The 21149-nt window shown below is 42.6% G+C and overlaps 3 protein-coding genes across 62 annotated transcripts in view; 2 read left to right on the top strand and 1 right to left on the bottom strand.

Annotated features, from left to right (window-relative positions):
- Positions 1 to 4945, top strand: part of LOC118502631 (flotillin-2) — a 158674-nt gene extending 153729 nt beyond the window's left edge. For 44 of the 48 annotated variants that reach the window (XM_036035051.1, XM_036035040.1, XM_036035056.1 and 41 more), the window contains one exon: positions 57 to 2235. In XM_036035051.1, the coding sequence (XP_035890944.1) occupies positions 57 to 236 (180 nt within the window). In that variant the 3' untranslated portion in view covers positions 237 to 2235. Of the gene's footprint in view, positions 1 to 56 lie in introns of all 48 variants that reach the window. The other 4 variants (XM_036035043.1, XM_036035055.1, XM_036035060.1 and 1 more) reach the window with 2 other exon arrangements.
- A 3003-nt stretch (positions 4946 to 7948) lies between these two features.
- LOC118502634 (annexin B9) lies at positions 7949 to 19572 on the top strand. 12 transcript variants are annotated; one of them, XR_004905062.1, is made up of 7 exons: positions 8462 to 8595; positions 10470 to 10592; positions 13559 to 14041; positions 14112 to 14337; positions 14410 to 14591; positions 17758 to 17887; positions 19246 to 19572. XR_004905062.1 is itself a non-coding variant. In XM_036035071.1 (6 exons), the coding sequence occupies exons 2-6, from the start codon at positions 10566 to 10568 to the stop codon at positions 16516 to 16518; spliced, it is 975 nt and encodes a 324-aa protein (XP_035890964.1). In that variant the 5' UTR covers positions 7949 to 7968; positions 10470 to 10565; the 3' UTR covers positions 16519 to 18363. The 12 variants fall into 12 exon arrangements, 10 of the variants coding, with proteins under 10 accessions (XP_035890964.1, XP_035890967.1, XP_035890968.1 ...); XR_004905061.1 differs by lacking the exon at positions 19246 to 19572 and adding an exon at positions 18145 to 18366; XM_036035071.1 differs by lacking the exons at positions 8462 to 8595; positions 19246 to 19572 and adding an exon at positions 7949 to 7968 and having other exon boundaries at positions 16462 to 18363.
- On the bottom strand, positions 18350 to 20891 carry LOC118502636 (DNA repair protein RAD51 homolog 3-like). 2 transcript variants are annotated; one of them, XM_036035079.1, is made up of 6 exons: positions 20652 to 20891; positions 20427 to 20590; positions 20262 to 20368; positions 20008 to 20198; positions 19814 to 19945; positions 18350 to 19706 (listed from the first exon to the last, which is right to left on the bottom strand). In XM_036035079.1, exons 1-6 carry the CDS (start codon positions 20652 to 20654, stop codon positions 19413 to 19415), a joined length of 891 nt encoding a protein of 296 aa, XP_035890972.1. In that variant the 5' UTR covers positions 20655 to 20891; the 3' UTR covers positions 18350 to 19412. The 2 variants fall into 2 exon arrangements, with proteins under 2 accessions (XP_035890972.1, XP_035890973.1); XM_036035080.1 differs by having other exon boundaries at positions 20666 to 20891.
- Between the last annotated feature and the right edge of the window lie 258 nt (positions 20892 to 21149).

The raw sequence follows: 21149 nt of genomic DNA, 5'->3' as shown, positions 1-21149 counted from the left end.
CACGCAAATGCACTAATCTTCGTTGCTAATGCGGTTTTTGGTTTTTCATTCTCCAGATTGCGGCGGAAGTTGCGGCTCCGTTGGCAAAGACCGAAGAGATTGTACTGATCGGTGGAAACGATCAAACGACGGGCGATGTGACGCGTCTCGTCGGACAGCTGCCTCCAGCCATCAATGCCCTGACCGGTGTCGATCTTTCGAAGGTGCTGGGAAAGATCCCCGGCGCAAAAGCATAATCGAACGACGGACGACGAACGATGATGACGACTTCCGCATAATGTGGTGTACGATGCCACAAACGCACCACACAACAGACACATGATCGACAGAAAACATCATAAGTACACTGCTAGCAAAACTACACAGTCCAGACGGAATGATCCAGACGGGAAAGATTCTTTAATTCGAAAGAATACAATCTTTAGTTTCGGTACCGTAAACCACACGCAACAACAAAAATCGACCGACCAACCAATCTAAAAAGAGCAAAGGAAAAACGGCAAAATTGATAGATATTTGAATGATATTCTCCTTTGATATGATAAACACAGCACAACGTTTGCTGTCAATTTACTCTGCATAGTGTTACTTTTGTTTTTGCTTCAGTTTATGGTTGCGGGTTATTTGTTTTTCTATTTTCGTTTTGCTTTGTTCTGTTATTTAGCTTATATTGATCTACTTGTTTAAAAATCTGACCATTTACGGGAAAGTGGAAAATAGTGTTCTATGTTCATCGAGATACATTCTTCTTCAACGACATTCGTAGCCAGGCGGTGGTTGTACACTAAAATGTTGCTTTTTTAAATATTTTAGTGTTACAACTGCATTGGCAATACTTTCTTCTTCCTTTTCTACTTCCTTGGCAATAATTTTACACACAGCGCGATTTTAACAACTCCTTACTGCAGGAGCTATAATAGTCTAGATCCGTTGCTATAAAAGTCTCGACCATCTGGTTCTCTGGACCGGTTCAATACTCCTCTAATACCTCATCATCGTACAGTAAAAGAAGCACATTATTCCACCATCCTTCCTAGCACATTGTTTCAGAATTGTTTTGCAAGTAGTTTTTCCCTTATTACATTATTTTTCCACTGCGTTATATTTGCAGCCGGGCATTATAGCACCCAGTTCTGTTAGCTTAGGTTTTGCTCGGATATGGGTATTTTTTTTATTATTAACACTACGTTACACGTCACATTTATTCGATTATATTCGTAATAAGAAAGAGATTTCGCTACTAACAACGCTGGCGCCGTTCCTCGTTTATGATCGTCACCTGGGAAAGCTCCCACAACCGAAACCAGTACTTTCCACCAAGAATACTACATCCTAATCTCATTTTTTTGGGGCCTTTATAACGGATGTTTTAAAGCAACCCACACACGAAAACACCAACAAGCTCCTTCACGAAACAAAAAAAAAACGCGACAAAAATGGCGAACGTTCGAATGACGTACGACTCGCAAACATAACACGGAATGATGGGCGTGGAGTTTTAGATCAAAATTAAAATCGAAAGAGAAGCGCAAATCCCCTTTTTTTGTAGTACCATTTTGAAATTCTCTTTAGGGTACCATTTTTAGGCAAATTCCTGTTTTCGGTTTACTAGCGGCATTTTTTATAACACGCAATTAACGGTTCGTAAATTAATCTCCTTTCTCTCGGCTTTGGTGCAGCTAAGGCGGGAAAGTATAGTATATCGAACAACAAAAACGAAACTCGATTAATCGCCATTTGGAACGATCGTAGATGTTAGTACGATTGAACGTAAAGTTTCGGACAAACTTAGGGCCATTTCAAATTCTAACCGCTTGCCCAAACCCTGTTGCCTATCGATGTCTAAGTTGCTTTAAATGGTGGTACCTCGGTAGTGAAGCAGGGGTAGATATAAAATCATATTTACTAGCAAAATCCGTCACTATCGTACCCGTTCTATTATCCTGCCTGCCCTATACAAAAAAGGACACAACACACACACACTACTTACATCTGTATAAATCCATCCGTAGTCACGTGCAAATAAGTAAACGAAAAAACACAACCACAAACACTTACCAAAACAAAAATCTAACCTCGATTTCGAAAAATGTATAATATAGCTAAAGCAACCAACAAACAAACGATTATTAAAACAAAACAAAAAAACAAGAAAATCCCATTTTTCTTCTTCCACCATTTGCCACAGCCAGCAAGCATCATTATGCGCGCTTCGTAAGATGTCTCCTTAAAAAATCAAAATTAAAAACATAAAAACCTCCATTTTGGGGGGAAAATTAGAGAAAAACAAGCTCACCCTACAAACCTTCCTGCCCTACGTTTGTGTGTGTGTGCGTCGCGCTTGGTTCACTTTCTCATTCCTTACAGACGACGAAGCAAAACAAAATATATATAAATAAATAAAACGTTTGATGATCTAGTGAAGCGTCACGCAACAGAGCGACAAACAAAACAGTCGTAGATTAAATCCATAGGAAACAAAACAGAGAAGGAAGAGAGAATCGTATAGCAAAAAAAAGAGAAAATAAAAAATAGCACTTGAACAAACCATAAAACAAGAACAAAGGAAAACTCACAAAAGGAGAAGAAAAAGTAGTTCAAAGAAGGAGTAGAAGAAGAAGAAAACAAAAGGAAACAAACAAAGTAGCAGCTAACACGTAGGAAGAACACAAACACGAGAGGAAGTAACAAAGCGGAAAAATTACACAGAAAAAAAGAAAGAAAATCAGAACAAAAAGTGTATATTTTTTATACTCCTTATATAAAACGATGGACGTGTTTATTGAGAAGCGGTGGTGTAGACCGGCGGTGCAAACAAAATACACAGGCGCAAACCAACACAACACAACACAAAAGAGGAACAAAACCAAACCTAACAAGACAACAAAACAACAACAATATAGAACACAGCCAGCAGTGCACCAAGTGTAGTTGAAAGATGATAGATATGATTTTTGTAGTTGTTTAGGTCGAACAGAATACAACAAACAAATTCATACAGTGCTGCAGGAGAGAGATAGAGAGAGAGAGAGAGAAATTACAGAAGAACGTAGCATAGCAATCACCGAGAACTATTTAATGTGTTGCTAAGAGTAATGAAAAGTACGAAAACTACACACAGAAAAACAATGGAAATTTAATTTTTCTTTGCTTTCAACATGCTTTGCAAGCACATTAGCGCGCACATTTGAAGGGCCCCAGTAGCAACTCTCTTGTGCCGAATTATTTTCTATTCGATTCTATACAAACCAAGACGCAACCGAATGACGGTTTTGTGTGTGTGTGTGTTCTCCCCTACGATTGCATTTAACGAGCCTGACCAGCCAAAGCTCAGTCTTAGATATCAATAGGTCGATCCATCAATTTCTGTCACCTGCAGTACTACCCTCCCGGGTGTTACTCAGCTACTTGTTTTCCTAACAACAAAAAAGTGAAACTGAAGTGCTTGTGAAAAACAAAAATCAAGTGTGTAGTGTTGTAGGAGAGCAAAACTCGAAACGGTTACCACAACACGAGAGAAGGAAAATAACAACATGAGCAGAAAGTAACAAGTGATGAAAAAAGAGATGGGAAACCAAACTAAAAAAAAGGGGAAAGCTTTGAAGGAGTTCCCTTTAACCTGAAACAACATAAAAACGTCATCAAACACGGTTCAAACAACATATACAAATGAGCGATACAACAGTACCCAGGCGTAATATTCGCAAAACAAATGACGGCATTATGAAGCACTTTTAACAGAAAGTGCAAAATAAAAGCTAACAACAGAAGAAAAGAAAAGCGTGCTAAAACCGAAATGTTCTAACACAATTTATATTATTTTCACTTTAAATCTTGTATTGTACTCTAGCACACGGAAGGGCACCAGAAGAAGCGAAAGTGTTACATTTGGGCGTAATTTAAACAAGCGAAAGCAGCAGAAAACGGAAAACGAGCACATCACCACTACCAACAATTCTTCTACACGTTCATGAGAAAAATGTTGTATATCATGTGTTTGATATAAAAAAATGATGATTTGCGCGTCATTTAACGAATGTGTGCTATAAAATGTTTAACTTTACCACAAACCGTTACGAATACCCGACGCCATTTTGGCGATGACGGATGCGCTACAGATCAAACGAACGAAATCTATTTTCTTCCTTCTTTTTTAATAGTTTGTGTCCTCTTTCATAAACACTCAAAATGTCGGTTAAAATGGATTAATGTATGCTAACAAATTATGATGATCGACACAGTACGTCGCGTTGTCTTACCGGTGTGAAATCAATGTAAACCTGTATTGCTGCACACAAGCTACACAAAAACGCCTTTCGATAGGTTAACAAATGCAAATGGAGACAGAGCAAAAGGATAAAACATTAAACAAAAAAAAAAGTGCACGTACTAGAACAAATTTCGACGAAAAAAAACCGGCACCTCGTGCGTGCGTACAAAAGGAGTGCCCACACAAAGAAGTTATAAGTGTACATGTGTGTAAACCCCGGAAACGGATCTACCTTTTCCCCCTCATTCGAATGATTCACATCACGTCCATAAACAAAACACACAGACACACTATCTCTTTAGGCTAGCAAAGAAAGCTCCCGTCTCACATTAGTAATCTCGAACTAGAGTGTCATGTAATTAACGCTTGGAGAGGAGACACACGACGCGCGACGGGCACAGAGAATTTGTGTGTCTTTGTTATGCACCACTTTCTGCGATTTTCTGTGACCATCACATCTTAACCGGAAACACACACAGTTTGTTGATTCATTCTAATTTAAGCGCGTGGAAAATGTGCACGCAGCGCAATAACCACGAACAAAACCAACCAACCAACTAACCAACAACCAACGTTTAGCCGACAAGTGTATATGATGATGACGAGCGACGATGATGATCATGTTTCTGATTTCAATAAAGTATAACTGAAGCGATCAATAAATGTAAAACGTAATAGAGGGGGTGTTGTACTTATTTTCGCTTCATTTTGGAAATGTTGTGAGCTTAACGACTGTTTTGTCGCTTGAGGGTGCAATACGCGTTTCATACTTTGGGGCGTAACGCGCCATCTGTTGGCGAATAGCGTTACTATTTCATGCCGTATTTAAATTTGTTTAGGAAACATGTTTCATAAAAATTATAATTCAAGAAGAGCCCATGTTGTCCAACCTTAATGGCAGGCATTAGCTTATTTAAAAAGACTGCAACTAGTACAAACTAGCTGTAATTAACAAGTCATGTATTTCTCACATTTTTCTTTCAATCTTTATTTATGACATTTTTTCGTTTTGCTGTAATTGCTGTTTGATTTGTTACATGATGATACTACACGATTTGTTGGCCATAATCACAATTTAGGATATCTATTTCCTCTGCAGTGAACGTACGGACGTAGTGAAATGGGTTTTTAATGGATATGTTAAGGGTGTCTTTCTTATACAATGATCGACAACAGAAAAAGATCACTTTTATATATTCAAACGACTGCAACTACACCAACATTTGGAAAAAGTATCATCAATAATAAAGTTAGTAATAAAACATAAATAAGGTATTAACAACATTAAAATTTAACTATTTATAGCTATTTAACTAAAGCTATTGAAGGAATGTTGTTTGAATGTTTAATTTGAAGAATAGTCGTATTTTATTGTATAATATAATATGTTTATTTATTTATTTTCAATTATGACGGCTTGAGTAATAATATAATATTTTTTGGCTATTTTTTTAAGAGAATGAGTAAAACATACTCAGAATCTATTTCTTGATTGGATCGAATGAATGGATCGTTATTCCAAAATCCTCAACTAAATTTTACAACAAAAATCGAGGTCGACTCGTAGTCAGGTTAATTCCAAATTACCAAAAACGGTGGTGATCTTATTCTATTGTTTGTCCCATTTTGACTCCATTTTGAAATACACTTAAAATAATGTATATAGAAGCATATTTTCTTTTTATGTAGTCAAAAATGACTCAATATTTTATTTGTTTACAGCTAGATAAAACTAACTGAAACCGAACAAACTTTCTACAAGATGCAGAAACCAACGTTTAAAAATGCTCCTATAATTTTGAAGGCTAGCTAACTGACATGTTTCAGAAGTTTTACGAGATCTACGATTATTTCTTAAATTTTACATGATTTGTGAATATTTTTTATCTCATTTTTTATCAGGTGATGCTTCAATATTCCATATATATTTTAATTCTCCTTTTCTGCAAGATTTCTTTAACAAACTCAATTTCATCAACACACTATTAGTTCGGGCAACATCGTTCAAAAATCGCACCGCGTGAGTATCTCACACGCCAGGTAAGATTCTGCGCTCTAGCGATGCGTGTACGCGCGTGTTCTCACTAAACCCTTAACGTAAACCCAGTAAGAAGATCACATTGGCGAGTATTTCTGTGAACTTGGTTACTATTGAAACATTTACTAAAAATTTGACCAATTGTTTCGAGCAATAAAAAACCTCACTGTTGCGAACGCGACAAAATAAAATTGAGCTAAACTGACAGGCATGCAAGAGTTAGATGAGAAACTTTAAATAACTAAATATCTTTGTTTAGGATAAATTCTCACCGGAAAATATTATCTTAGGAAAACAACCTTAAGTCACAGAGAGGCCTCATACCGTGAGGAAAACGAAAGTATGGTGCGTTATTGGAAATATCAGAAAGGGGACAATATCCAGACATATGGAAATTATAAATAAACTCAAGCCATGTAATAAAAACGAAAGTGAAGAACATGGGCCGAAAAGGGTTAACACTAGAACACAATGCATACATTGTCGTTGCGCGATTAAAAACGATCAACGCGAAGATCAAGGCACGGTCGTAGGGCAGTGAAGGAAAGACCAATTTGACGAATAGAATAAACGACGCGCAGGCAATAGGCAATACGAAAATAGGCATACGCATTTGAACCACAGATGCACGATGCATTACCCGTGGTCATAAAACGATAGGGTAACAATTGCCAGATATTGTTACATTACAGACCTCCTACACTAGCCGACGCCTGGCAGGGGTCAACGCATCAGCATACCGAATTAGGAAAAAGGAGATCGATGTAATGCTGTTTCATGTTCTTTTTCCCACGGAATTTTAGTATATAATACAGGTTTTTTGAGAATAAAAATTGACTTGTAATCCAAACCTCAACGAAGAAACTTGTGTTTCATTGTTTGGGTATCCATACAGAATCGGGAAAGTTTCACCTTTGCCTTCCCTCCGGAAATTGGTTACGCACTTTGGTGTCTCCCCACTCCGTCGGAAGAATTAGGCGAAATTAAGCCAAGCGAGAACCACGGTTAGATACTTCTCCTGGTTATCCAGGAAAAAAGGCTAATCGTCTGATCGAGCTACGGCATTCCCGTTGTCCACGCCGAGTTAGTGTAGTGCGAGTCCGCTGCTAAAAACTTCTCCTGGTTTTCCAGGAAAAAAGGTTAGCCGCCTGATTCAAGCAACTCTGACAAGGCCAGGAATCTGCGCGGAGATCTCCGAATCGACCATTCCTTCGCGTGGTCGGTTCAACAACGGTTCGTTATCGAACTAACACTCACTTTACTAAATAAATACCCACGACGTAGAATTTACAACAGATTCCCAAAGCGGCCCAACAAGGGAGGGGATGCTTGCATGATTCGTGATCGTCGTTCATACACAAACACGGACGGTGACGAATGTTGTTAGCATGTACAAGCAAAAGCGAAGGTAGCGACGTCATACTTAGCTTATTAAGATGCCTTGCTATAACCTTCCCCATCACCAAGATGAATCATTTACGAGTTCCACTTACGAACAAGATGATTCAGGCAGAGTTGTTAGAGATGCTAGTGTTCATAGTCTATCTATATTTCTATACCTACACCTTCAGCCACCTAGCCCAAATGAAGGTGTTGCTTGTGGCATAATCCGTTTCCGATTTGTACCAAGCTTTTGCACTTATGTGCATCCTAATCGTGGGTAAGTCCTGCTTACGATCTTAAGCAAAGACCGACCAGCAAAATGTGTCTGTTTATCTGCCAGAATCAGTAGATAAATGTTTGTGATAAAAAAAAACATACAAACAGACACCATCGGCTAAAGCTGCAAGCTTTACAGTGGCGTGGGACTTCAATTTCATTCAGTGTGTTAGTGGGATGTAACTTGGAGCAGACAGTGGGTAAAAATGGAAAAAATTCGACCACGTTAAATGCAAATCTTATTAAGTGCAATTTTAAAACAAGAAAACATTCATTTTAGAACAACTCAGTTTATGAAGTAAAATTTGTAGCACAAATTTCTGCTTCTTTTAGCGATATTTTTGAATAAAAATTTACCCATCTAAGTTTAAACGGGCTACACGATAAAAATGCCCCATCTGCAAGCAAATTTCATGTAACTTAACACAACAGAAAAACCCTCCCCCAAATGCCTCAGCCCAAATAATGTGTCACTGTGTGTATTGGCCTGCGCTCACAGTGTACACATACAGCAAACCCACCTTTGAGTGGTGAGAAGCATTAAAGAGGAACCGAGCCGAGCGTCCGCTTATGTGAGACCCATCGGTGAAACCCAAGTTCAGTTGCACTGAGTCCGTCGTTGCGTTCGGTTAGTATCACGTGGGATAAGAGGCGTTTTAGTGATATAAGCTTCTATAGGTATAGTTTTATACCGTTCAAGTTTGGTTAGAAGTGTAATCATATAAGAAGTGTAGTTTAGTGACTTCTATGGAGGACAACAAGCAAAAAAAAAACTCGGGAAGCAGTTTTATGGGCAAACAACAGTCCAGCTTTGGATGGGGCACGGTGGCCCGTCTTGCAAAAATGCCGGTTATGACCGGTTCGGAAGATGTGGAAGAGGCAACAACGCCATCTGAAGTCGTGGCGTGGCGTGTGTTTTTTTTGTAGCGATCGTATTGGCAACAGTGTGGTGTGTCGCGCACCATCCCGCGTACGGCTTCCAAAATTGTACGCAGTGCGATTCTGGTTTTCTTTTTCCCCATCGCTTTTGCTGATGATGCGCCTCGGACGGATGAAGAATTCCGCTTCGCTAATGAAACGACCAGAACATTGCCAGAGGTCAGAGCATTGTGTGCGGTTGATCAATGATGCTGTGGGGCTCGTCTTTCGCATATTACGATCGCACAATATAATACAAACACACACACACACATCCAGACCTGAATTTGATGCCGGCCAAACTGTTGGGACTCGTAAAGATTTTTACTTGCTACAGCAGCCAGTGTGTTGCGATGTGAGAGTCAAAAAAATAATCATTTCACGGTTTAGCGATGCTAAATTTAACGATGATGATGGTGGTTTCGGTGCTCACTTTACATACTTTCTTTCACAAATCACACCTACACTGACGCTCGGAACTGAAGCTAGTGGTGCTTTCTCCTCCGTGTCACAAACACTCTTGGCGGTGTAATGTTGCACGTGTCACGTGAGATGAAGCGATCACAGGGAGTGGTGTTCGGGAGTCCAGTAAAACAGATGTTGTTTTATTATTAGCTTGCGGAGTGTGGCTTTTCCAGTACCCTCACAAGACGGAGCAGACGATCACAGTCGAAACAGAACAGTAGGGAGTTTTCCTTCAACGCACAACAAACACACAATCTTACTGATCCTGGTTGTTGTGTGTAGGTAAGGTGTAAACCATTTACACAATTAGCACATCACGAACACAAGCGGCGCGTGTGGCATGATCGTTGTAGCGGTGACAGCACAGCAAGAGAAGCGAATGAGATCATCCCTTCGAGACCTGCCCTGCCCGCTTGCAGCGAGAGCTTGGCTTGGTGGGGCCATGTTTTGTGCCATGAAAAGTTTTACTGCTTTGGAGTTCAAACGTTAAGTCCTTCGCTACTTATCATTATTCACCACGTATAGACGGCAGCGCTCTTCCCATAGAGTTTCCGATTCCGAAATGAAGAAAACAATTCGGTAAAGCGGTTTTTGGAAGATTGCGTGCCTGGATAATTCAAAAGGCGGCCGACTCGGATGACCAACCCTCTCCACTTAAAAGGGTGGCCGCCACAGTGCAATCACGTGGGCGAACAGTAGGGTGGGAATTGTCGCGGGGCTCACGTTGAATGTGCTTAAACGTGGGGGTGCCCCCAGCGATTGCATTCTTCTTCTCTCACATTACAATGCTCTCGTAGACTGCAGGTTCCCCTAGCAGGCGCCATACAACTCTAACCTCCCGAACATTAACTTGTTGGAAGCTTCACACCGTTTCCCAACGGAGCGGACAACGAACAAAAAGAAAGAAAAAACACCCTTCTCCTCATTCGGTGACGCTCCAACGCACGGCTCCAGCAAAAAAAGTATCGAGAGAAAGTCGAGTGAAATTTTTGTCAGCCAAATAAGCCATAATCTAAGGCAGAAACTGTAGCATTAATTTAACAAAACAGAAATAGAAACAGAACAGTGTACTAAATTTTCTCTTCTCTCTACCTCCTATTTTATCTTGTTTACTTCCAGCTATCGGCTGCTACCCATTTTTGAAAAGCCCTACCTCCGTCGAGTGTGTACAGTTGATTCTAGGTACAAACAAACCACACCGAAACCATCAACAAAATGAGCTCGCAGTATTATCCATTCCAAGTAAGTATTCGAACCCCCTTCATTGGGGGGGTGCGTGAAAAATGCGCTCTGAATCATTCATTAGTTAAGTATGCGAGAGACCGCCGTTTGCATGATTGCAGCTTGCATTCTTGCATCACAAACCATTCGACGAGAGCAGCTTAGAAGCTGACAGTGTGTTGTGGTGTGTGGTGGTTCTAGGTTCTCAACGAATACAACTGCAAAATAACAAAAAAAAGCAGTGCGTTGCATGCCCCGATACACATGCAGAGCTATCGATTGTTTGAATCACACTCACCCACGTTCCACTTGGTGCAGCAGTGCTTGCTCCAAGTAAACTCCCGCACACTCGAACCCCGTTATTGTTCACCGAATAGTAGGTACAGCTTTAAAATAGAGTGTCTTACAAACAATTATAGACCTGGTAGTGCCCCACCCCCTGTAATAAGTGCGACTGTTGGTAAACACCGTCGTTATCAGTTCACAATCACAGCTGACAGCGGTAATGAAATTGGGACCAGCTGATCGATCCTTTTGTGTTGAGAGAGCGAACTCGGTCAAGCCCTTTTTACTACCGATGCGCTGCAGAACTCCTCGGTCGCCTTGGCACAACAACAATTCTTCGTGCATGACATCATCCGCAATGCCCTAGGGCATTTTTGTCCGCGTTGTCTCTCGTTCGTTGCTTCTCCTTCGAGCGGCATTACGAAATGCGGCTTATGCATCCGTCCGAAACCGGAAGAAAAACATTAGCAATTGGGATGTCCTTGTGCTGCTGCGTGCTGTGGAGGAGGGGGCTGTGCGTGTGAGTGAGTCTAGCCAGCAAGGCGCCAGAGATACGAGATAGAAGCCACCCCACCTAGGCCCGTGTCATGCTGGGACACTCCTTCCAAGGTTTTGTTTCGGTTGATGGAGTGCGAGTGTGATTTGCAGTAAAAGCAAATGCGTGTGAATGGTTTTTGGAAGAACATTTTACTTGTTATACCAATTGATTGTAGACATTAAATCAACAAGCATTTTATTTATAAATATTGTCTACTGTTCAACCGATTAGCTTTGTTTAAAATTCCAGCACGTATTGTATATGTGTAACAGGCAAATATCTTCCCCATTGAGCACCAAAGGCAAATGAATCATAGTGTATAATTTTATACTATGCATCATTTACCGTATGACAAATACGGCATCGGACCGTCATAATAAATAAGTAATAATAATATCATTCACCTTAAATCTATGACGAAGCACTCACGACAAATGCTTCAATGAGCCGATTCAAATAATTTTAGAAGGGGAATAGTACATGCGGAAAGCCTATATAGAAAAAAAAATGGTATACGTAGACTTATTCTACTGTTTGCTGGCTATAAAACCACATGTTTGGCCTTTATTAGACCACTTCTTTCGGCATTACAGCCCTAATGGCCGGCCGATCCGCCTATCAATGATATTAAAGTGACCGCACAGGGTGGAGCTACAGCATAATCGATACTAAGCTCTAGTAATTACTCGTGGAGTTTTTTAAGTAAAAAACTTACAACGATTTTGGAAACATAAAATCGAACGTAACAGTAGACAAATCTAGAATCTTGCTTGTTTGAAATTTTGAGCTCCCTCTCTCTCTCTCTCTTAATACAAATCAAAATAACTAAATCATAGTAAATGGTAAGCAACCATAACAACTGCATAACTACTTAATGGAGATCTACCTTTTCGAGCAAACGAATTCCTCGGCCTTAAAATTAAACTTGAAACCATCACCATCCCCACACCCGATGGCGGTGGTGAACCTTGAACATGAACTGACTCATCAAACTACTAAGCGAGCCAGTGACAGGTGGCATTACATAAGCCACGATCAAGCAACAAACACAGCCATGCAGTGAGGTGGAACAGTTCCTGCAGCCTTCAGTCAATCGCATGTAAGATCAATTAAGTTGCCAAAGGTTCCGTGTCACTCGAACAAAAACACACACAGGAAATAGCTTACCAGAGTCGGTTGTTCCACCACAACAACGCCGGTGTGTGACACTGTGAGCCGCGGTTTTGTATCGATTATTTCTTGCAAAGGGCTTACCCTCTTAACCTCTCCCATATGGTGGTAGTGTGAAAAATCGGAGGCATTATGATAAGCCCAATCAAAGAGTGGAAAGCAAACGGGGGCGAAAGTGTGAATGTGAAGGTTCGGTGGAAATAATCGATATCGACACGCCATCCTTTACGCGGTGTGATGTACATTATGAGGCACCAGAAACCACACTGACCTCAAAACGAAATAGCCAATTTAGCGGATAGATGGTAGTAGTAGTGGTAACAATTTGAGGTAGTAAAATATTCAGTCAGCATGATGAGAATGCGTAGCGTTTGGTGCTATCAGTATTCAACGTATCTTAGTCGATTTTGGTAGATCCAATTTGAGTATAATAGCCTGCGTACTGTCGAATGACTTGATCGTTTTCGGATAACAAAAGAGAACGCCTCTCCTCAAAAAACAGGACGATATCGAGTCAATCTATAGAATCTATTCTATAGCCTACACGATCGTTAATCATCATCGTCGCTGTCATGCGGTAGAATTGTTGTGGCGTAACGATTGTCCATCGGCATCCATCAGCCAACATTGCCAACCGTAGCGAATGGTGCCTCTATCTAACAATGTACCGAAAATGCCGAATAATATGCAGACACTGAACAGTTCCTGCAGTCAGCTCATGCAAAGGACACGCGTGATGTTGCGTGGTCCACGCCACGCGGGCAGTGGGTATCTGTACGATCAGTTCGACTCGATAGGCAGCATGTCCGATTCGTCCGAGGAGCAAGAGGCGCAAGAGTACGTTGAGGTACCGGTGAGTGAGTGGAAGCTTTTAGGACGATTACTAGGAATTTCTATTGTGAAAGAATCATTTAGTGTTCCTTCATAAAAACGCAACCGCGTTTACCCCATATAATTGCAAACGAATAACGTTTTGCTTCATCTCTCCATCCAGTGCACACCGACCGTCTACCCGGCCGATCCGTTCGATGCCAACGAAGATGCGGCCACGCTCCGTACCGCGATGAAGGGTTTCGGTACGGACGAGAAGGCCATCATCGAGGTGCTGGCACGGCGCGGTATCGTACAGCGACTGGAGATCGCCCAAGCGTTCAAGACCTCCTTCGGCAAGGATCTGATCAGCGATCTGAAGTCGGAGCTGGGTGGCAAGTTTGAGGACGTGATACTGGCGCTCATGACCCCGTTGCCGCAGTTCTACGCCAAGGAGCTGCACGATGCCATCTCGGGCATCGGCACGGACGAGGAGGCGATCATCGAGATTCTGTGCACGCTGTCGAACTACGGCATCCGGACGATCGCCGAGTTCTACGAGCAGATGTACAACGTTTCGCTCGAGTCGGACCTGAAGGGCGATACCAGCGGAGCGTTCAAGCGGCTGTGCGTGTCGCTGGTGCAGGGTAACCGGGACGAGAACAATGTAAGTGGTTGTTGTTTTGGGGAAGCTGCGTACGGCACATAGTACACCGCAAACGTTGTTGTGCTTGCAGGGCGTTGATGAGGGTGCAGCTGCAGCTGACGCACAGGCACTGTTCGAGGCTGGCGAGGGCCAATGGGGCACGGATGAGTCCGTGTTCAACATGATTCTGGTGACGCGCTCGTACCAGCAGCTGCGTGCCGTGTTTGACATCTACGAGAGTCTTGCCGGCCACACGATCGACGATGCGATCAAGCGCGAGTTTAGCGGTGCTATCGAGGAGGGCTTCAAGGCTATCGGTAAGTGTGTCCGCCGGCGGGAGCAATGGATAACACAGTGCAGCGAAATGACTATGACCGCTTTTTAAACAGTCCGCTGCGTCCGCTCGAAAGTTCATTACTTTGCCAAGCGTCTGCACAACTCGATGGCCGGTCTCGGCACGAACGATAAGACGCTGATCCGCATCATCGTAAGCCGCTCGGAGATCGATCTCGGCGATATCAAGGAAGCGTTCCAGGAGATGTACGGCAAGTCGCTCGAGTCGTGGATCAAGGTATGTGTGATTCCGTCGCTGTTTGTCCACCGGCCCCCGTAGAACATGTCCCTAACATCGCCCACATCTCGCGAACAAACTAACGATCTCCTCTACACTGTTTGTCGCTTGCCCCTTACAACACCTTCGCCATACCAATGACATGCCAAGACACACGCAAACCTAACCACATCATCTTGTGCCAGCGTTAAGCTACAAAGGTGGTTAAATTGCGCCACCAGCTTCGACTAAATTGCCCCACACAACTAAATTGCCACCCTACACGCTTACATCTCCCTTTCTCTGCGACACGTTGGAAATGTGGAGATAACAGGATCATTTAACGTGCCTAACACAATCAAGACAACAAAGCAAACACACTTTGTCCCACAAGCACTGTCTCTGTTTTTCATCCCAACTTTTCTGTTCTACCAACGAGTATTTACGTATTTCGGTGCAAGCATCGCTGCGAGTATATGAACGGTGGTGGTAGAAAGCTGCTGTAGCTTCGTACCAGAAGCCAGTTGCAATTATTTGTTTTTGTGATACAAAATAGAGCTTCTTCTTCTTCCTTGGCACTACAAAACCTCCAGAGGTTTCGCGGCATGCCATTTCTGGCTTTCTGTGACTTGATTTTACCCGTAGCAAAGTAGTCAGCCCGTGCGTACGAGCCTGGCGGTCTGGATGGGATTTGAACGCCAGTCCTGCCGTGTGAAGACCGGTGCCGTTATCGCTTCGGCCACAGAGCCACCCAAAATTGAGCTAAAGATTGTAATTAGTCAACCCTGTAGTGTCCGTAGTCATTGAGTTTTTTGTGTTCGTTTCCTGTACGTGCGCGCTGTAAAATATGCTTACTTCGAAACCTTTCCACGGACATTTTCACCAGACTGTGGACAATCATGCGTGTGTGTGTGTGTGCCTTTCATTTTTTGTTTTGTATTGGTCAAATATTGTAGAATACCGGTATATATTCCCAGTGTCATTTGAAAGCAACATATTTCGCTTTCTAGCTGCAGAAACGCGCCCGCCCTCATTCAAAATCATCAGTTATTGCTTTTTTGAATGAACGTATGCGAGTGTTGTGTCATGAAGCTGCTGGCCGGACCTGGCTCGAGCTGCTAGTGCACTAAAGTAAGCTAGTAGTTTGTGTTGGTTAGTGAGCTCGAAAGGAGCTACCGGGAGGCCTCGTCTCAATAAGATGAGGGCTCTGAGCGCGATCTTCAATTTCAAAGAGGTAGCTCTTCGCACTCTTCGACCTCTTCAGCCGCAGTGAGTGCGGAGCTACCGGGAAGCCTCACCTCTCACATGTTAGCAGAGCAGTTGCCCTCTCCTCTTTAAAAAGAGCTACTTGACCCAACACTACTAGCAGTGTCCAAGTTCACACGAGCTGCTGGAGCGATTACTTACGAGCTTTCTAGTACTACAACAAGTGGAATCAAAATTTAAATATTTTAAAAGTAATACGATGAGAATTCAACCTACCACTCTAAACGTTTTTAGTATTGGCCAGTTTCGTTAAATGGTCGTTAAATGCTGGCAGTGCTGTCAGGTAGCTCAGCATTCGCTGGTTTGCGAAATAGATCAGGAGATCGTTCATTGGTTTTAATATGTCAGACCCTTTTCACGATCGTCAAAAGAATTCAGTCGTATACTTTCTACGACTCACTGATCCATCGGAAAATCACCCCAAAACTATACGGTTAAAGCTCGGAGAATATTTTTAGTAGCTTGTGCGAGCGAGAAGAACACTTGTACCTTCTCCCATTAGCTTTTTGACACAACACTAAGCATACGTAACGGTTACGCTTGCCCTTCCAAACCAACCAAAAACAAAAAAGACCCCCCCTCATGTCCTTTTACTACTATTACTACTGCTGCTGTGTTTTTCCAGGGTGACACATCGGGCGATTACAAGCGCGCTCTGTTGGCTATTTCCGGCTACCGGTGAACATTTTGTTGCTCTCGCAATGCTGTGTTGGATAAGCCAACCAACACCACCCCACCACAACCTCAAATGTTATAGAGTTTTACACATATGTACGACGACGATAGGGGGTGTTTGTTGCATTCTATCGCCCACAGCACACAACACAACATCGATTCTACCGATGATGATCCTAATTGTTAACAAAAAGATAAGAAAACCCAACTACACACACACACACTAACAGCTCACGCAGAGCCATAGAGAGAGGAAAATAAGAGGTTTAAATTTAATTTGTACTAGTATCACAACAAGACGACGGCGTCGCCAAACCGAAGGCGACACGCAATCTCATCATATACAATTAACATTATTATTCTAAACACTATCTCTCTCTCTCTCTCTCTCTTTCTCTTGGGGCGTGTTATGGAGCTTTCGTCTAATGCGAAACTTGTAATGCGCACGTCTCATCCCAAAACCACCGCCAAATCCATTACACCAGAGCAGATCTTTTATCGTACTGCTACTTACTATTTACTTGAAGCGTTTATCGTCAGTAAACACACACACACACGCACACATTACACACCCATGTTGTGCCTTGACGAAAGGAAAAACCTGCCTCTGTGACTTGGAAAAGCACACTCTCTAGCCAAAAACATTAAAGATGGATTAAAACCACATTTTTTCTTCCTACCTTTGCCTTTTACAATTATCGTTCACTGTGTGTGTAGTCAGTAGGTGTGTGTGAGTGTTATGCAAAAAAATATTATCATTCACTGTGTAGTAGTTTCTCTATTGGGTTTCAAATAAATCTTTAAATTAAACCGAAATTTCAGCGTGAGAGCAAACGTCCTTCCTTTTAATTTTTCTTTTGGCTGGTCTGGCCGCCCATTCCAGGAGGTTGTATGAATCCGGGGGGTGGTCAATCTGTGTTCTATTATTTCGCTTTTTTTTCTCCTCCACATATATGTGTTATTAATCTAAATCACCGGTCGGTTTCTAATACTGTAGTAGCAAAGCACAGCATGCCCAATCATTTATATTTTTTTGAAGACTAATCTTTAAGCTTACTGCTAAAGCTTGTTTTAATGTTACAAAATAATCTTCCCATTTCGTGTACCAGCAACACGGTGTAACATCTATAACAAAACAACATTTTATTGAGTGTGTGTGTTTTTTTTTTCTTTTCTCTCTCTCTCTCCCGCATTCCGGTTTTTTATATTATATCCCCATTTTGTGTGTGACCGCCACCCAACACAGGAGGATCTTGGAGGCGATAATGCTAATTTGCTGTATCACTTGGCCGCTTACTAAAACAAAACTCCCCCCCCAAACAACCCAATTTCCCAATTTTATCTTGTGGCAGGGTGATGTGTGTCCGTCTACTTAGGTATTGTAGATGATCTAGACCATCAACCACCCGCTTTAAACATACTTATCAGATAAGAGCAACGCACTCGACATTCCGTTCAAAATTGTGTGTCTTACGGTGTTGCACGCCACCCACACGCTACAACCATCCATCGCAACCATCCCTTTTTGTGTAGATGTCCCTTAGCAAGCTAAAAAAAAAAAAAGATTCGTCCATCACATTCGCTCCTGTCTCATGTCATACTCTTTTCGGCCGCCAAAACACTCTTTTCGCAGGAGGATGTCGGTGGGGACCTTGGCGATCTTCTGGCTACGTTGGCCTCGTTCTAAACGTGCATACGGCACGCGCGCTGCACATAATATAGTCAGAGCTGGCACAAATCAGTTGCATTTTGGTTTTAACACGATTCTTTTTTTTTTGTTAAACTTCATTGTGATGTACACCTGATGTTCACCGGTATTGGGATAAATATACTCGTTGTTGTTGTAACCAAAGTATATTATTGTCTTTGTTTTTAGTTTACAATTTACGGATTTATTAAAACAGCCCGTTCCCTCCGATAAGCTTAATCGTTAACACAGATTTTGGTATTCACGGGGACATTTAATTTTACTCCCAAGCTAACAAACTCACTTGGATCCGGATCCAGTTCTCAAGAGTGATGGGCTCTCGGAATCGTTTCCTGCTCCGATTTCGGATACGAATCCAAATCTGATTTGGGATCCGGTTCCGGTTCCGATTCCGGATTCAGAATTTGTTCCGCAAAATTCGGAGCGCTCCGGAATCGATTCCGACCGCACCATCGTTTTGCCCATCACTAGCTTTCAACCTTATCTCTCCCTCTCTCTCTCTCCTTTAGGATGATATTGGAAGTGATCTTGGCAATTTGCTTGCTGAAGTTGCTACTTATTAAACCGGCCCCATCCCATCATCCATCCCGCACACACACGATTTTCCACCAGCAGCCTTGTTGCGGTGCACTAACCGTTGCGTGTGGTGGTGTATGTGTATGAAGTAAAACAGTGCTCTTCAGCAGACCTTCTGCACCACTGCTTCTCTAATCATAAAACGCATACAATGTACTGTCGGTAAAGCACGTTTCTTGCACGTGTGTATGTGAATGCGTTAATACTCGTTGGTTGTAATACAAAAGTAATTTATGTTAAAAAAACACACACACACATCCTCCCTTTTCTACGTGGCCGCGCTAAATAACCTCCACAACACATCTAATGTCCGCATTTTAATGCCATGCGTAAAACAATATGTATCACACAGTTGTGGTTTTTGTCATGCCTCTGCTTTCTCCACCCTTCTGCGATCGGTCGTCCTCGTTGTTGATGATCGAAACCCTCTACCCTTCTGCCTTCTTTCAGGGCGATCTGAGCGGTGACTATCGCGATGTGCTGGTCACACTATCCTCCTATTGAGTTGAGGGCTCTTCACCACTGGTGGCCGTCGTCGTCGTTGCTTTTCACGGTTATTTAAGCTCTCATCACACCCGCGCAGTAAATAAACGCTTGGGAAAAGGCAGCTTCTGCTGTTACCGCACATCTCGTTTGCTGACTCCCCTGATGCCTGCCGTTTCGATACGGAACGGTACGGTAATACGGGGCAGAAAGTGACCCTTCTCTATGGAAGCCACATACACGGTCGACTGCGAATCGTAATCGCTTTCATCACGCCCGAGCAGTATTCGTTGATTTACTTTGTGCGTGTGACTTCCGCCAAGGGCGGCTACTATCTGTGGTGTGGTGGTGATGGTGGTGGTTTCCGCTAGCCGATCGGAAGCGTCCGAATCCGAAATGCGCGTCGTTACATCGTTCGTAACAATTACCTTTTTAGGGGGGGTTGCGAAACAGAAAGAAAAAGGGAAGCAGTTTTCAGCTCATACACAAAAAGGTAAAGGATTTAAGAGAAAGGATTATATTTTGTTCCACTTACTACACAACCGAACCGATGGGCGATTTTATGCAGCGGTGTAAGTATTTCATGTAGCCGCCTTACTCGCTTCATCGAGCGTGTTATGGTGTTTCGTATGAGAAACGAAAGCGAATCGAGTATGATTAGTTTAATCTGGAAGAAGGAAACTAGAGTGAGGATTGTGAGCGTATACTATTTTACGAAACCGTACGCACCTTTTCGCCATCGTACAGTCGGTTCTGCAAGTCGGCTATTGCCTCGAGAATTTGGGTGCAATTGGTAACATGTGAATAGAGAATTCCATCTAGCACGGTCGCTTCCGAAAAGCCGGCCAGAGTCTCGTCCGGATCTAGCTTATGCAGTAGCGCAATGTTCGTGCAATGGTTGCGGCAAGATTCTGCCATTTCTGAGAGAGTTGATCTAGCTTATTAGTACATTATTAGGTTTATTGAATTTTGTTTTTCGTTACCTTTCACTCGCTTTGGGCAAAATCCATAGTTGGTATCCAAATAAACGGCTCGCCCTTGTAGCCCACCGAGCCGCCGTGGTATCTGCACGTTTACCGAAAGCTGTAAGCTGGCAAAGACAATACATTTTATTTTTTAACTATACCAATCGATGATCCATGGCTTACCATAGTTGTGTTTTCCCACTGCCGGGCGGACCGCACAGTTCGGTTATCATTCCTTCGGAAATACCACTGCCCAGCGCAAGATCCAAGTCTTTGCAGAACGTCACCAGGCCGGTCCGGTTTTCCTCTTCCTTCCACAGATCTAGGGCTGAGGTTTTAAACGTTCGCTGGCAAATGAAGAGCAGGAGCGTGTTAGATTGTTCCTAATTTTATGTATTTAAAGCTTACCATATTGTACCAACCGAGCTGGTGAGAAGACAACACTGCCACAGCTTCCCTTCGATTGCCTACACGCTTTTGTCTAGCTTGAAACAGACATGTACGTCACATTTGTAGGGACTATATTACACATTTTTGGTTAAATTACCATCTTATTCTTAAAACTGCATTGGGAAAACAATTGTTTCGCCGTTCTAGGCAGGAAGAATAAATGCGCGCTTTTGCTACGATTTGTTTGTAAACAAAACTGTCAAACTGACAGCAGTCGGCTGATCTGTCATACGATTAAGCCCATTGCAGACGACTGCAATATCTGTGTTTGCTTCTCCCGGTGGTGAACAGTTTTTACGGGTTCTTCTTATCCTTCTCCTTTATTTGCCGTTTACAAGACTAAAGGGTAAAAGACTCGAGAAGGCCCCCCCCTGACAAAATTTGTTAGGCGCTGTAGGATTTACGCCTAAAGGTATGCAATCCGCAGTACACGTTGCAAGAGCTTCACAGTGAGCT

This window comes from Anopheles stephensi, chromosome 2 (genome assembly GCF_013141755.1).
Source record: "Anopheles stephensi strain Indian chromosome 2, UCI_ANSTEP_V1.0, whole genome shotgun sequence".
NCBI classification, from domain to species: Eukaryota; Metazoa; Arthropoda; class Insecta; order Diptera; family Culicidae; genus Anopheles; species Anopheles stephensi.
This window is presented reverse-complemented; position numbering and strand designations above follow the sequence as displayed.

Bases quoted from the DNA above. Each gene is read 5' to 3' on its own strand.
- LOC118502634 (XM_036035071.1), top strand. From the start codon at position 10,566: ATGAGCTCGCAGTATTATCCATTCCAA. The intron at 14,338-14,409 runs GTAAGTGTGTCC...CTTTTTAAACAG, and splicing joins GGAGGGCTTCAAGGCTATCG to TCCGCTGCGTCCGCTCGAAA. The intron at 14,592-16,461 runs GTATGTGTGATT...GTGTTTTTCCAG, and splicing joins CGCTCGAGTCGTGGATCAAG to GGTGACACATCGGGCGATTA.
- LOC118502636 (XM_036035079.1), bottom strand. The intron at 20,369-20,426 runs GTAAGCCATGGA...TGTCTTTGCCAG, and splicing joins AGTGGGAAAACACAACTATG to CTTACAGCTTTCGGTAAACG. The intron at 19,946-20,007 runs GTGCGTACGGTT...TCCTTCTTCCAG, and splicing joins GACTGTACGATGGCGAAAAG to ATTAAACTAATCATACTCGA.